The sequence below is a fragment of the Salvelinus fontinalis genome, chromosome 7, assembly GCF_029448725.1.
Source record: "Salvelinus fontinalis isolate EN_2023a chromosome 7, ASM2944872v1, whole genome shotgun sequence".
NCBI classification, from domain to species: domain Eukaryota; kingdom Metazoa; phylum Chordata; class Actinopteri; order Salmoniformes; family Salmonidae; genus Salvelinus; species Salvelinus fontinalis.
In genome coordinates this window covers 67,599,247-67,612,846 of record NC_074671.1, presented here as the reverse complement: position 1 = coordinate 67,612,846, position 13,600 = coordinate 67,599,247, and the positions used below count along the sequence as shown (strand labels likewise).

The 13,600-nt window shown below is 42.5% G+C and overlaps 1 protein-coding gene across 1 annotated transcript in view; it reads right to left on the bottom strand.

The window, feature by feature from the left end:
- Positions 1-13,600, bottom strand: part of LOC129860022 (progesterone-induced-blocking factor 1-like) — a 145,032-nt gene that overhangs the window by 77,877 nt on the left and 53,555 nt on the right. Inside the window, exons 10-11 of the mRNA XM_055930348.1 lie at positions 3,267-3,432; positions 2,224-2,374 (exon numbers count right to left, since the gene is read on the bottom strand). Of these exons, the coding sequence (XP_055786323.1) occupies positions 2,224-2,374; positions 3,267-3,432 (317 nt within the window). The remainder of the gene's footprint in view (positions 1-2,223; positions 2,375-3,266; positions 3,433-13,600) is intronic.

Genomic DNA, 13,600 nt, shown 5'->3' with positions numbered 1-13,600 from the left:
CGTGACTCTAGTATTATTCTAACGTCGTGCCAACATGACTCTAGTATTATTCTAACGTCGTGCCAACGTGACTCTAGTATTATTCTAACGTCGTGCCAACATGACTCTAGTATTATTCTAACGTCGTGCCAACGTGACTCTAGTATTATTCTAACGTCGTGCCAACATGACTCTAGTATTATTCTAACGTCGTGCCAACATGACTCTAGTATTATTCTAACGTCGTGCCAACATGACTCTAGTATTATTCTAACGTCGTGCCAACATGACTCTAGTATTATTCTAACGTCGTGCCAACATGACTAGTATTATTCTAACGTCGTGCCAACATGACTAGTATTATTCTAACGTCGTGCCAACATGACTCTAGTATTATTCTAACGTCGTGCCAACATGACTAGTATTATTCTAACGTCGTGCCAACATGACTAGTATTATTCTAACGTCGTGCCAACATGACTAGTATTATTCTAACGTTGTGCCAACATGACTAGTATTATTCTAACGTCGTGCCAACATGACTCTAGTATTATTCTAACGTCGTGCCAACATGACTCTAGTATTATTCTAACGTCGTGCCAACATGACTCTAGTATTATTCTAACGTCGTGCCAACATGACTCTAGTATTATTCTAACGTCGTGCCAACGTGACTCTAGTATTATTCTAACGTCGTGCCAACATGACTAGTATTATTCTAACGTCGTGCCAACATGACTCTAGTATTATTCTAACGTCGTGCCAACATGACTCTAGTATTATTCTAACGTCGTGCCAACGTGACTCTAGTATTATTCTAACGTCGTGCCAACATGACTAGTATTATTCTAACGTCGTGCCAACGTGACTCTAGTATTATTCTAACGTCGTGCCAACATGACTAGTATTATTCTAACGTCGTGCCAACATGACTAGTATTATTCTAACGTCGTGCCAACATGACTCTAGTATTATTCTAACGTCGTGCCAACATGACTAGTATTATTCTAACGTCGTGCCAACATGACTAGTATTATTCTAACGTCGTGCCAACATGACTCTAGTATTATTCTAACGTCGTGCCAACATGACTAGTATTATTCTAACGTCGTGCCAACATGACTAGTATTATTCTAACGTCGTGCCAACATGACTAGTATTATTCTAACGTCGTGCCAACATGACTAGTATTATTCTAACGTCGTGCCAACATGACTAGTATTATTCTAACGTCGTGCCAACATGACTAGTATTATTCTAACGTCGTGCCAACATGACTCTAGTATTATTCTAACGTCGTGCCAACATGACTAGTATTATTCTAACGTCGTGCCAACATGACTCTAGTATTATTCTAACGTCGTGCCAACGTGACTCTAGTATTATTCTAACGTCGTGCCAACATGACTCTAGTATTATTCTAACGTCGTGCCAACGTGACTCTAGTATTATTCTAACGTCGTGCCAACATGACTCTAGTATTATTCTAACGTCGTGCCAACATGACTCTAGTATTATTCTAACGTCGTGCCAACATGACTCTAGTATTATTCTAACGTCGTGCCAACATGACTAGTATTATTCTAACGTCGTGCCAACATGACTCTAGTATTATTCTAACGTCGTGCCAACGTGACTCTAGTATTATTCTAACGTCGTGCCAACATGACTCTAGTATTATTCTAACGTCGTGCCAACATGACTCTAGTATTATTCTAACGTCGTGCCAACATGACTAGTATTATTCTAACGTCGTGCCAACATGACTCTAGTATTATTCTAACGTCGTGCCAACATGACTAGTATTATTCTAACGTCGTGCCAACGTGACTCTAGTATTATTCTAACGTCGTGCCAACATGACTAGTATTATTCTAACGTCGTGCCAACATGACTAGTATTATTCTAACGTCGTGCCAACATGACTCTAGTATTATTCTAACGTCGTGCCAACATGACTAGTATTATTCTAACGTCGTGCCAACGTGACTCTAGTATTATTCTAACGTCGTGCCAACGTGACTCTAGTATTATTCTAACGTCGTGCCAACATGACTCTAGTATTATTCTAACATCGTGCCAACATGACTCTAGTATTATTCTAACGTCGTGCCAACATGACTCTAGTATTATTCTAACATCGTGCCAACATGACTAGTATTATTCTAACGTCGTGCCAACGTGACTCTAGTATTATTCTAACGTCGTGCCAACGTGACTATCCTAACGTTGTGAGGACATTACTTTCAGCAGCCTGCATGGTGACGTCGTCCAGCTCCTGCTCCAGTTTCTCGTAGGTCTGTAGTCTGGCCTGGTGCTCAGCATTCTGGGCCTGGAGTTCCGTTATCTGCTTCTCTGAGGCCGTCTGCAGCCTGTACAACTCCTTGGTCATGACCTGATGGAAGACAAGGGGCAGTTAGCTCTGGTCCAGGGCTCACCTGATGGAAGACAAGGGGCAGTTAGCTCTGGTCCAGGGTTCAGCAAGCCCTGGCCCTCCTATCAGGAGGTTCTAACAACAAGTTCAGCCTGCTCTGTGGGCGTCCTATCAGGAGGTTCTAACAACAAGTTCAGCCTGCTCTGTGGGCGTCCTATCAGGAGGTTCTAACAACACGTTCAGCCTGCTCTGTGGGCGTCCTATCAGGAGGTTCTAACAACAGGTTCAGCCTGCTCTGTGGGCGTCCTATCAGGAGGTTCTAACAACAGGTTCAGCCTGCTCTGTGGGCGTCCTATCAGGAGGTTCTAACAACAGGTTCAGCCTGCTCTGTGGGCGTCCTATCAGGAGGTTCTAACAACCAGTTCAGCCTGCTCTGTGGGCGTCCTATCAGGAGGTTCTAACAACCAGTTCAGCCTGCTCTGTGGGCGTCCTATCAGGAGGTTCTAACAACCAGTTCAGCCTGCTCTGTGGGCGTCCTATCAGGCCCTGGTCTAAAGTAGTGCACTATAATAGGGAATAGGGTTCTATAGGGTCCTGGTCTAAAGTAGTGCACTATATAGGGAATAGGGTTCTGGTCTAAAGTAGTGCACTATATAGGGAATAGGGTTCCATAGGGCCCTGGTCTAAAGTAGTGCACTATAATAGGGAATAGGGTTCTATAGGGTCCTGGTCTAAAGTAGTGCACTATATAGGGAATAGGGTTCTGGTCTAAAGTAGTGCACTATATAGGGAATAGGGTTCTATAGGGCCCTGGTCTAAAGTAGTGCACTATATATAGGGAATAGGGTTCTATAGGGCTCTGGTCTAAAGTAGTGCACTATATAGGGAATAGGGCACCATTTGGGACCCCTACCTCTAGCTTCTTCTGGTGTTTCTCTGTCTCCATCTGACACCGTCCCAGGTTCCTGGCCGTCTCCTCCTGCACCATCTGAGAGCGCTCCGCCTCAAAGCTCTTCAGCTTCACCTGGTTCAGGAGCTCTGCCACCCGGCTGTCCGTCCCCACCTGGACCCCACGGAACCTGGGGACACAGTTATATATATTTAACCTGGGGACACACAGTTATATATATTTAACCTGGACCCCACGGAACCTGGGGACACAGTTATATATATTTAACCTGGGGACACACAGTTATATATATTTAACCTGGGGACACACAGTTATATATATTTAACCTGGACCCCACGGACCCTGGGGACACAGTTATATATATTTAACCTGGGGACACAGTTATATATATTTAACCTGGGGACACACAGTTATATATATTTAACCTAGGCCCCACGGAACCTGGGGACACAGTTATATATATTTAACCTGGGGACACAGTTATATATATTTAACCTGGGGACACACAGTTATATATATTTAACCTGGGGACACACAGTTATATATATTTAACCTGGGGACACACAGTTATATATATTTAACCTGGGGACACACAGATATATATATTTAACCTGGGGACACACAGTTATATATTTTTAACCTGGGGACACAGTTATATATATTTAACCTGGACCCCACGGAACCTGGGGACACAGTTATATATATTCAACCTGGGGACACACAGTTATATATATTTAACCTGGGGACACACAGTTATATATATTTAACCTGGGGACACACAGTTATATATATTTAACCTGGGGACACACAGTTATATATATTTAACCTGGACTACCAAATACGAATTGAGTGTATGTAAACTTCTGACCCACTGGGTATGTGATGAAATAAATAAAAGCTGAAATAAATCATTCTCTCTACTATTATTCTGACATTTCACATTCTTAAAATAAAGTGGTGATCCTAACTGACCTAAGACCGGGATTTTTTACTAGGATTAAAATGTCAGGAATTGTGGAAAAACTGAGTTTAAATGTATTTGGCTAAGGTGTATGTAAACTTCCAACTTCAACTGTATAAACTGTTGTTTCTCAATCAGACTGGCAGTTTGTATTTGTATTCAGTTTGAGGTTTTCACTGACGCAGAGAGACTAGCTGGGGTGGGGAGTCACCAGTTTACGGTTTTACTCATGAGTTTCTGGTGGCCGCATAGACAAGTCCGGACAGGGCATATGGCACGGCATGGCACCTCTCACACGGGCTCACACACACTCTCACTACACACTCTCACTACACACTTCAGGGTTTCCGTTAGCCCACATCTAATTAGCGCTGGCAAATTACCTGGTAGAAGAAAAAAAAAAAAATCAAATAGCAAAATAATGATGTTTAATGTTTAAACTGATGAAATTACCTACTACATTTTAGTAATTTACTGGGCATTCGGAAAGTATTCAGTCCCCTGGACTTTTTCCACATTTTGTTACGTTAGACTTTTCCCCCTCAATCTACCCATAATACCCCGTAATGATAAAGCAAGAACATGTGTTTAGACATTTTTTGCAATTTTTTATTTAATTTTAAATATCACATTTACATAAATTTTGGGACCTTTTATTCAGTACTTTGTTGAACTAACTTTGGCAGCGATTACAGCCTCGAGTCTTCTTGGGTATGACGCTACAAGCTTGGCACAGCTGTATTTGGGGAGTTTCTCCACTTCTTCTCTGCAGATCCTCTCAAGCTCTGTCTGGTTGGATGGGGAGCGTTGCTGTACAGCTATTTTCAGGTTTTTCCAGAGATGTTCAATCGGGTTCAAGTCTGGTCTCTGGCTAGGCCACTCAAGGACATTCAGAAACTTGTCCCGAAGCCACTCCTGCGTTGTCTTGGCTGTGTGCTTAGGGTCGTTGTCCTGTTGGAAGGTGAACCTTCGACCCAGTCTGAGGTCCTGAGCGCTCTGGAGCAGGTTTCCATCAAGGATATCTCTGTACTTTACTCCGTTCACCTTTGCCTCGATCCTGACTAGTCTCCCAGTCCCTGCCGCTGAAAAACATCCCCCTCAACATGATGCTGCCACAACCACCATGATTCACCGTAGGGATGGTGCCAGGTTTCCTCCAGGCGTGACGTTTGGCATTCAGGACAAAGAGTTTAATCTTGGTTTCATCAGACCAGAGAATCTTGTTTCTCATGAACTGAGAGTCCTTTAGATGCCTTTAGGCAAACTCTAAGCGGGCTGTCATGTGCCTTTTACTGAGGATTGGCTTCTGTCTGGCCACTCGACCACAAAGGCCCTGATTGGAGAGCTGCATAGATGGTCTTGGTGGTTCCAAACTTCTTCCATTTAAAAACGATGGCGGCCACGGTGTTCTTTGGGACATTCAATGCTGCAGAACATGTTTTGGTACCCTTCCCCAGACCTGTGCCTCGACACAATCCTGTCTCGGAGCTCTACGGACAATTCCTTCGACCTCATGGCTTGGTTTTTGCTCTGACAACTGTGGGACCTTTATATAGACAGGTGTGTGCCTTTCCAAATCATGTCCAATCAATTTAATTTACCACAGGTGGACTCCAATCAAGTTGTAGTAACATCTCAAGGATGATCAATGGAAACAGGATGCATCTGAGCACAAAAGGTGAATGCACCAATTTGTAAGTCGCTCTGGATAAGAGCGTCTGCTAAATGACTTAAATGTAAATGTAAATGTAAATTTCAAGTCTCATAGCAAAAGGTCTGAATAATTATGAAAATAATCTGTTTTTAATTTTAGGTTTTTAAAATGTCTAAAACCCTGTTTCCGCTTTGTCAATATGGGGTATTGTGATGTCACTATGGGGTATTGTGATGTCACTATGGGGTATTGTGATGTCACTATGGGGTATAGTGTGTAGATTGATGAGTAATAAAAAATGTATTGAATCAATTTTAGAATTAGACTGTACAGTAAACAAAAGGTGCAGAACAAAGTCGAGGAGTCTGAATACTTTCCGAAGGCGCTGTAGCAGACTTACAGGAGCTATTAGGGTTAAGTGCCTTGCTCAAGGGCACACTGGCAGATGTTTTACGGGGTGGCAACCAGTGGCATTTCTCTAGTGTTACTGTAACACGGTAATAAACCATTGTGTCTGTCCACCAAGCCTTTCTCTAGTGTTACTGTAACACGGTAATAAACCATTGTGTCTGTCCACCAAGCCTTTCTCTAGTGTTACTGTAACACGGTAATAAACCACTGCGTCTGTAACAATTAAGCCATAATGTCGAACTACCATAGAAGAAGTCTGTCTGTTTGTGGCAGAGTGAAAAGACAGCATCATTATTGGCAGGTGAATAATGCAGGTGTTGGCCTGCGGGGAAGGAGAATACTTCCACTGAAAACCACATCACTGTTGCTTAATACACTGGAATTAGAGACCCAGTATATAATGTGTTCTGTTGGGGGTTCTGGAACCACTGGCATTAGAGACCCAGTATATAATGTGTTCTGTTGGGGGTTCTGGAACCACTGGCATTAGAGACCCAGCATATAATGTGTTCTGTTGGGGGCTCTGGAGGACTGGAACCACTGACATTAGAGACCCAGTATATAATGTGTTCTGTTAGGGGTTCTGGAGGACTGGAACCACTGACATTAGAGACCCAGTATATAATGTGTTCTGTTAGGGATTCCGGAGGACTGGAACCACTGGCATTAGAGACCCAGTATATAATGTGTTCTGTTAGGGGTTATGGAACCACTGGCATTAGAGACCCAGTATATAATGTGTTCTGTTGGGGGTTTTGGAGGACTGGAACCACTGGCATTAGAGACCCAGTATATAATGTGTTCTGTTGGGGGTTCTGGAACCACTGGCATTAGAGACCCAATATATAATGTGTTCTGTTGGGGGTTCTGGAGGACTGGAACCACTGACATTAGAGACCCAGTATATAATGTGTTCTGTTGGGGGTTCTGGAACCACTGACATTAGAGACCCAGTATATAATGTGTTCTGTTGGGGGTTCTGGAACCTCTAGCATTAGAGACCCAGTATATAATGTGTTCTGTTAGGGGTTCTGGAGGACTGGAACCACTGACATTAGAGACCAAGTATATAATGTGTTCTGTTAGGGGTTCTGGAGGACTGGAACCACTGGCATTAGAGACCCAGTATATAATGTGTTCTGTTAGGGGTTCCGGAGGACTGGAACCACTGACATTAGAGACCAAGTATATAATGTGTTCTGTTGGGGGTTCTGGAGGACTGGAACCACTGGCATTAGAGACCCAGTATATAATGTGTTCTGTTAGGGGTTCCGGAGGACTGGAACCACTGACATTAGAGACCAAGTATATAATGTGTTCTGTTGGGGGTTCTGGAGGACTGGAACCACTGGCATTAGAGACCCAGTATATAATGTGTTCTGTTGGGGGTTCTGGAACCACTGGCATTAGAGACCCAGTATATAATGTGTTCTGTTGGGGGTTCTGGAACCACTGGCATTAGAGACCCAGTATATAATGTGTTCTGTTGGGGTTTTTGGAGGACTGGAACCACTGGCATTAGAGACCCAGTATATAATGTGTTCTGTTAGGGGTTCTGGAGGTCTGGAACCACTGGCATTAGAGACCCAGTATATAATGTGTTCTGTTGGGGGTTCTGGAACCACTGGCATTAGAGACCCAGTATATAATGTGTTCTGTTGGGGGTTCTGGAACCACTGGCATTAGAGACCCAGTATATAATGTGTTCTGTTGGGGTTTTTGGAGGACTGGAACCACTGGCATTAGAGACCCAGTATATAATGTGTTCTGTTAGGGGTTCTGGAGGTCTGGAACCACTGGCATTAGAGACCCAGTATATAATGTGTTCTGTTGGGCGTTCTAGAACCACTGACATTAGAGACCCAGTATATAATGTGTTCTGTTAGGGGTTCTGGAGGACTGGAACCACTGACATTAGAGACCCAGTATATAATGTGTTCTGTTAGGGGTTCTGGAGGACTGGAACCACTGACATTAGAGACCCAGTATATAATGTGTTCTGTTAGGGGTTCTGGAACCACTGACATTAGAGACCCAGTATATAATGTGTTCTGTTGGGGGTTCTAGAACCACTGACATTAGAGACCAGTATATAATGTGTTCTGTTGGGGGTTCTAGAACCACTGACATTAGAGACCCAGTATATAATGTGTTCTGTTGGGGGTCTGGAACCACTGACATTAGAGACCCAGTATATAATGTGTTCTGTTGGGGGTTCTGGAACCACTGACATTAGAGACCCAGTATATAATGTGTTCTGTTGGGGGTTCTGGAGGACTGGAACCACTGACATTAGAGACCCAGTATATAATGTGTTCTGTTAGGGGTTCTGGAACCACAGACATTAGAGACCCAGTATATAATGTGTTCTGTTAGGGGTTATGGAACCACTGGCATTAGAGACCCAGTATATAATGTGTTCTGTTAGGGGTTCTGGAGGACTGGAACCACTGGCATTAGAGACCCAGTATATAATGTGTTCTGTTAGGGGTTATGGAACCACTGGCATTAGAGACCCAGTATATAATGTGTTCTGTTAGGGGTTCTGGAACCACTGGCATTAGAGACCCAGTATATAATGTGTTCTGTTAGGGGTTCTGGAGGACTGGAACCACTGACATTAGAGACCCAGTATATAATGTGTTCTGTTGGGGGTTCTGGAGGACTGGAACCACTGACATTAGAGACCCAGTATATAATGTGTTCTGTTGGGGGTTCTGGAACCACTGACATTAGAGACCCAGTATATAATGTGTTCTGTTGGGGGTTCTGGAACCACAGACATTAGAGACCCAGTATATAATGTGTTCTGTTGGGGGTTCTGGAACCACTGACATTAGAGACCCAGTATATAATGTGTTCTGTTGGGGGTTCTAGAACCACTGACATTAGAGACCCAGTATATAATGTGTTCTGTTAGGGGTTCTGGAGGACTGGAACCACTGGCATTAGAGACCCAGTATATAATGTGTTCTGTTAGGGGTTCTGGAGGACTGGAACCACTGACATTAGAGACCCAGTATATAATGTGTTCTGTTAGGGATTCCGGAGGACTGGAACCACTGGCATTAGAGACCCAGTATATAATGTGTTCTGTTAGGGGTTATGGAACCACTGGCATTAGAGACCCAGTATATAATGTGTTCTGTTGGGGGTTTTGGAGGACTGGAACCACTGGCATTAGAGACCCAGTATATAATGTGTTCTGTTGGGGGTTCTGGAACCACTGGCATTAGAGACCCAATATATAATGTGTTCTGTTGGGGGTTCTGGAGGACTGGAACCACTGACATTAGAGACCCAGTATATAATGTGTTCTGTTGGGGGTTCTGGAACCACTGACATTAGAGACCCAGTATATAATGTGTTCTGTTGGGGGTTCTGGAACCTCTAGCATTAGAGACCCAGTATATAATGTGTTCTGTTAGGGGTTCTGGAGGACTGGAACCACTGACATTAGAGACCAAGTATATAATGTGTTCTGTTAGGGGTTCTGGAGGACTGGAACCACTGGCATTAGAGACCCAGTATATAATGTGTTCTGTTAGGGGTTCCGGAGGACTGGAACCACTGACATTAGAGACCAAGTATATAATGTGTTCTGTTGGGGGTTCTGGAGGACTGGAACCACTGGCATTAGAGACCCAGTATATAATGTGTTCTGTTAGGGGTTCCGGAGGACTGGAACCACTGACATTAGAGACCAAGTATATAATGTGTTCTGTTGGGGGTTCTGGAGGACTGGAACCACTGGCATTAGAGACCCAGTATATAATGTGTTCTGTTGGGGGTTCTGGAACCACTGGCATTAGAGACCCAGTATATAATGTGTTCTGTTGGGGGTTCTGGAACCACTGGCATTAGAGACCCAGTATATAATGTGTTCTGTTGGGGTTTTTGGAGGACTGGAACCACTGGCATTAGAGACCCAGTATATAATGTGTTCTGTTAGGGGTTCTGGAGGTCTGGAACCACTGGCATTAGAGACCCAGTATATAATGTGTTCTGTTGGGCGTTCTAGAACCACTGACATTAGAGACCCAGTATATAATGTGTTCTGTTAGGGGTTCTGGAGGACTGGAACCACTGACATTAGAGACCCAGTATATAATGTGTTCTGTTAGGGGTTCTGGAGGACTGGAACCACTGACATTAGAGACCCAGTATATAATGTGTTCTGTTAGGGGTTCTGGAACCACTGACATTAGAGACCCAGTATATAATGTGTTCTGTTGGGGGTTCTAGAACCACTGACATTAGAGACCAGTATATAATGTGTTCTGTTGGGGGTTCTAGAACCACTGACATTAGAGACCCAGTATATAATGTGTTCTGTTGGGGGTCTGGAACCACTGACATTAGAGACCCAGTATATAATGTGTTCTGTTGGGGGTTCTGGAACCACTGACATTAGAGACCCAGTATATAATGTGTTCTGTTGGGGGTTCTGGAGGACTGGAACCACTGACATTAGAGACCCAGTATATAATGTGTTCTGTTAGGGGTTCTGGAACCACAGACATTAGAGACCCAGTATATAATGTGTTCTGTTAGGGGTTATGGAACCACTGGCATTAGAGACCCAGTATATAATGTGTTCTGTTAGGGGTTCTGGAGGACTGGAACCACTGGCATTAGAGACCCAGTATATAATGTGTTCTGTTAGGGGTTATGGAACCACTGGCATTAGAGACCCAGTATATAATGTGTTCTGTTAGGGGTTCTGGAACCACTGGCATTAGAGACCCAGTATATAATGTGTTCTGTTAGGGGTTCTGGAGGACTGGAACCACTGACATTAGAGACCCAGTATATAATGTGTTCTGTTGGGGGTTCTGGAGGACTGGAACCACTGACATTAGAGACCCAGTATATAATGTGTTCTGTTGGGGGTTCTGGAACCACTGACATTAGAGACCCAGTATATAATGTGTTCTGTTGGGGGTTCTGGAACCACAGACATTAGAGACCCAGTATATAATGTGTTCTGTTGGGGGTTCTGGAACCACTGACATTAGAGACCCAGTATATAATGTGTTCTGTTGGGGGTTCTAGAACCACTGACATTAGAGACCCAGTATATAATGTGTTCTGTTAGGGGTTCTGGAGGACTGGAACCACTGGCATTAGAGACCCAGTATATAATGTGTTCTGTTAGGGGTTCTGGAGGACTGGAACCACTGACATTAGAGACCCAGTATATAAGGTGTTCTGTTGGGGGTTCTGGAGGACTGGAACCACTGGCATTAGAGACCCAGTATATAATGTGTTCTGTTGGGGGTTCTGGAACCACTGACATTAGAGACCCAGTATATAATGTGTTCTGTTGGGGGTTCTGGAACCACTGACATTAGAGACCCAGTATATAATGTGTTCTGTTGGGGGTTCTGGAACCTCTAGCATTAGAGACCCAGTATATAATGTGTTCTGTTAGGGGTTCTGGAGGACTGGAACCACTGACATTAGAGACCAAGTATATAATGTGTTCTGTTAGGGGTTCCGGAGGACTGGAACCACTGGCATTAGAGACCCAGTATATAATGTGTTCTGTTAGGGGTTATGGAACCACTGGCATTAGAGACCCAGTATATAATGTGTTCTGTTGGGGGTTTTGGAGGACTGGAACCACTGACATTAGAGACCCAGTATATAATGTGTTCTGTTAGGGGTTATGGAACCACTGGCATTAGAGACCCAGTATATAATGTGTTCTGTTAGGGGTTATGGAACCACTGGCATTAGAGACCCAGTATATAATGTGTTACAGAGATCTCTAAAGTACTGGATATTACACTGGAGAAACCATTAAAACAACATCTATATATTACAGAGATCTCTAAAGTACTGGATATTACACTGGAGAAACCATTAAAACAACATCTATATATTACAGAGATCTCTAAAGTACTGGATATTACACTGGAGAAACCATCAGACATCTATATATTACAGAGATCTCTAAAGTACTGGATATTACACTGGAGAAACCATTAAAACAACATCTATATATTACAGAGATCTCTAAAGTACTGGATATTACACTGGAGAAACCATCTATATATTACAGAGATCTCTAAAGTACTGGATATTACACTGGAGAAACCATCTATATATTACAGAGATCTCTAAAGTACTGGATATTACACTGGAGAAACCATCTATATATTACAGAGATCTCTAAAGTACTGGATATTACACTGGAGAAACCATCACACATCTATATATTACAGAGATCTCTAAAGTACTGGATATTACACTGGAGAAACCATCTATATATTACAGAGATCTCTAAAGTACTGGATATTACACTGGAGAAACCATCAGACATCTATATATTACAGAGATCTCTAAAGTACTGGATATTACACTGGAGAAACCATCTATATATTACAGAGATCTCTAAAGTACTGGATATTACACTGGAGAAACCATCTATATATTACAGAGATCTCTAAAGTTACACTGGAGAAACCATCAGACATCTATATATTACAGAGATCTCTAAAGTACTGGATATTACACTGGAGAAACCATCTATATATTACAGAGATCTCTAAAGTTACACTGGAGAAACCATCAGACATCTATATATTACAGAGATCTCTAAAGTACTGGATATTACACTGGAGAAACCATCAGACATCTATATATTACAGAGATCTCTAAAGTACTGGATATTACACTGGAGAAACCATCAGACAACATCTATATATTACAGAGATCTCTAAAGTACTGGATATTACACTGGAGAAACCATCAGACAACATCTATATATTACAGAGATCTCTAAAGTACTGGATATTACACTGGAGAAACCATCAGACAACATCTATATATTACAGAGATCTCTAAAGTACTGGATATTACACTGGAGAAACCATCTATATATTACAGAGATCTCTAAAGTACTGGATATTACACTGGAGAAACCATCTATATATTACAGAGATCTCTAAAGTACTGGATATTACACTGGAGAAACCATCTATATATTACAGAGATCTCTAAAGTACTGGATATTACACTGGAGAAACCATCACACATCTATATATTACAGAGATCTCTAAAGTACTGGATATTACACTGGAGAAACCATCTATATATTACAGAGATCTCTAAAGTACTGGATATTACACTGGAGAAACCATCAGACATCTATATATTACAGAGATCTCTAAAGTACTGGATATTACACTGGAGAAACCATCTATATATTACAGAGATCTCTAAAGTACTGGATATTACACTGGAGAAACCATCTATATATTACAGAGATCTCTAAAGTTACACTGGAGAAACCATCAGACATCT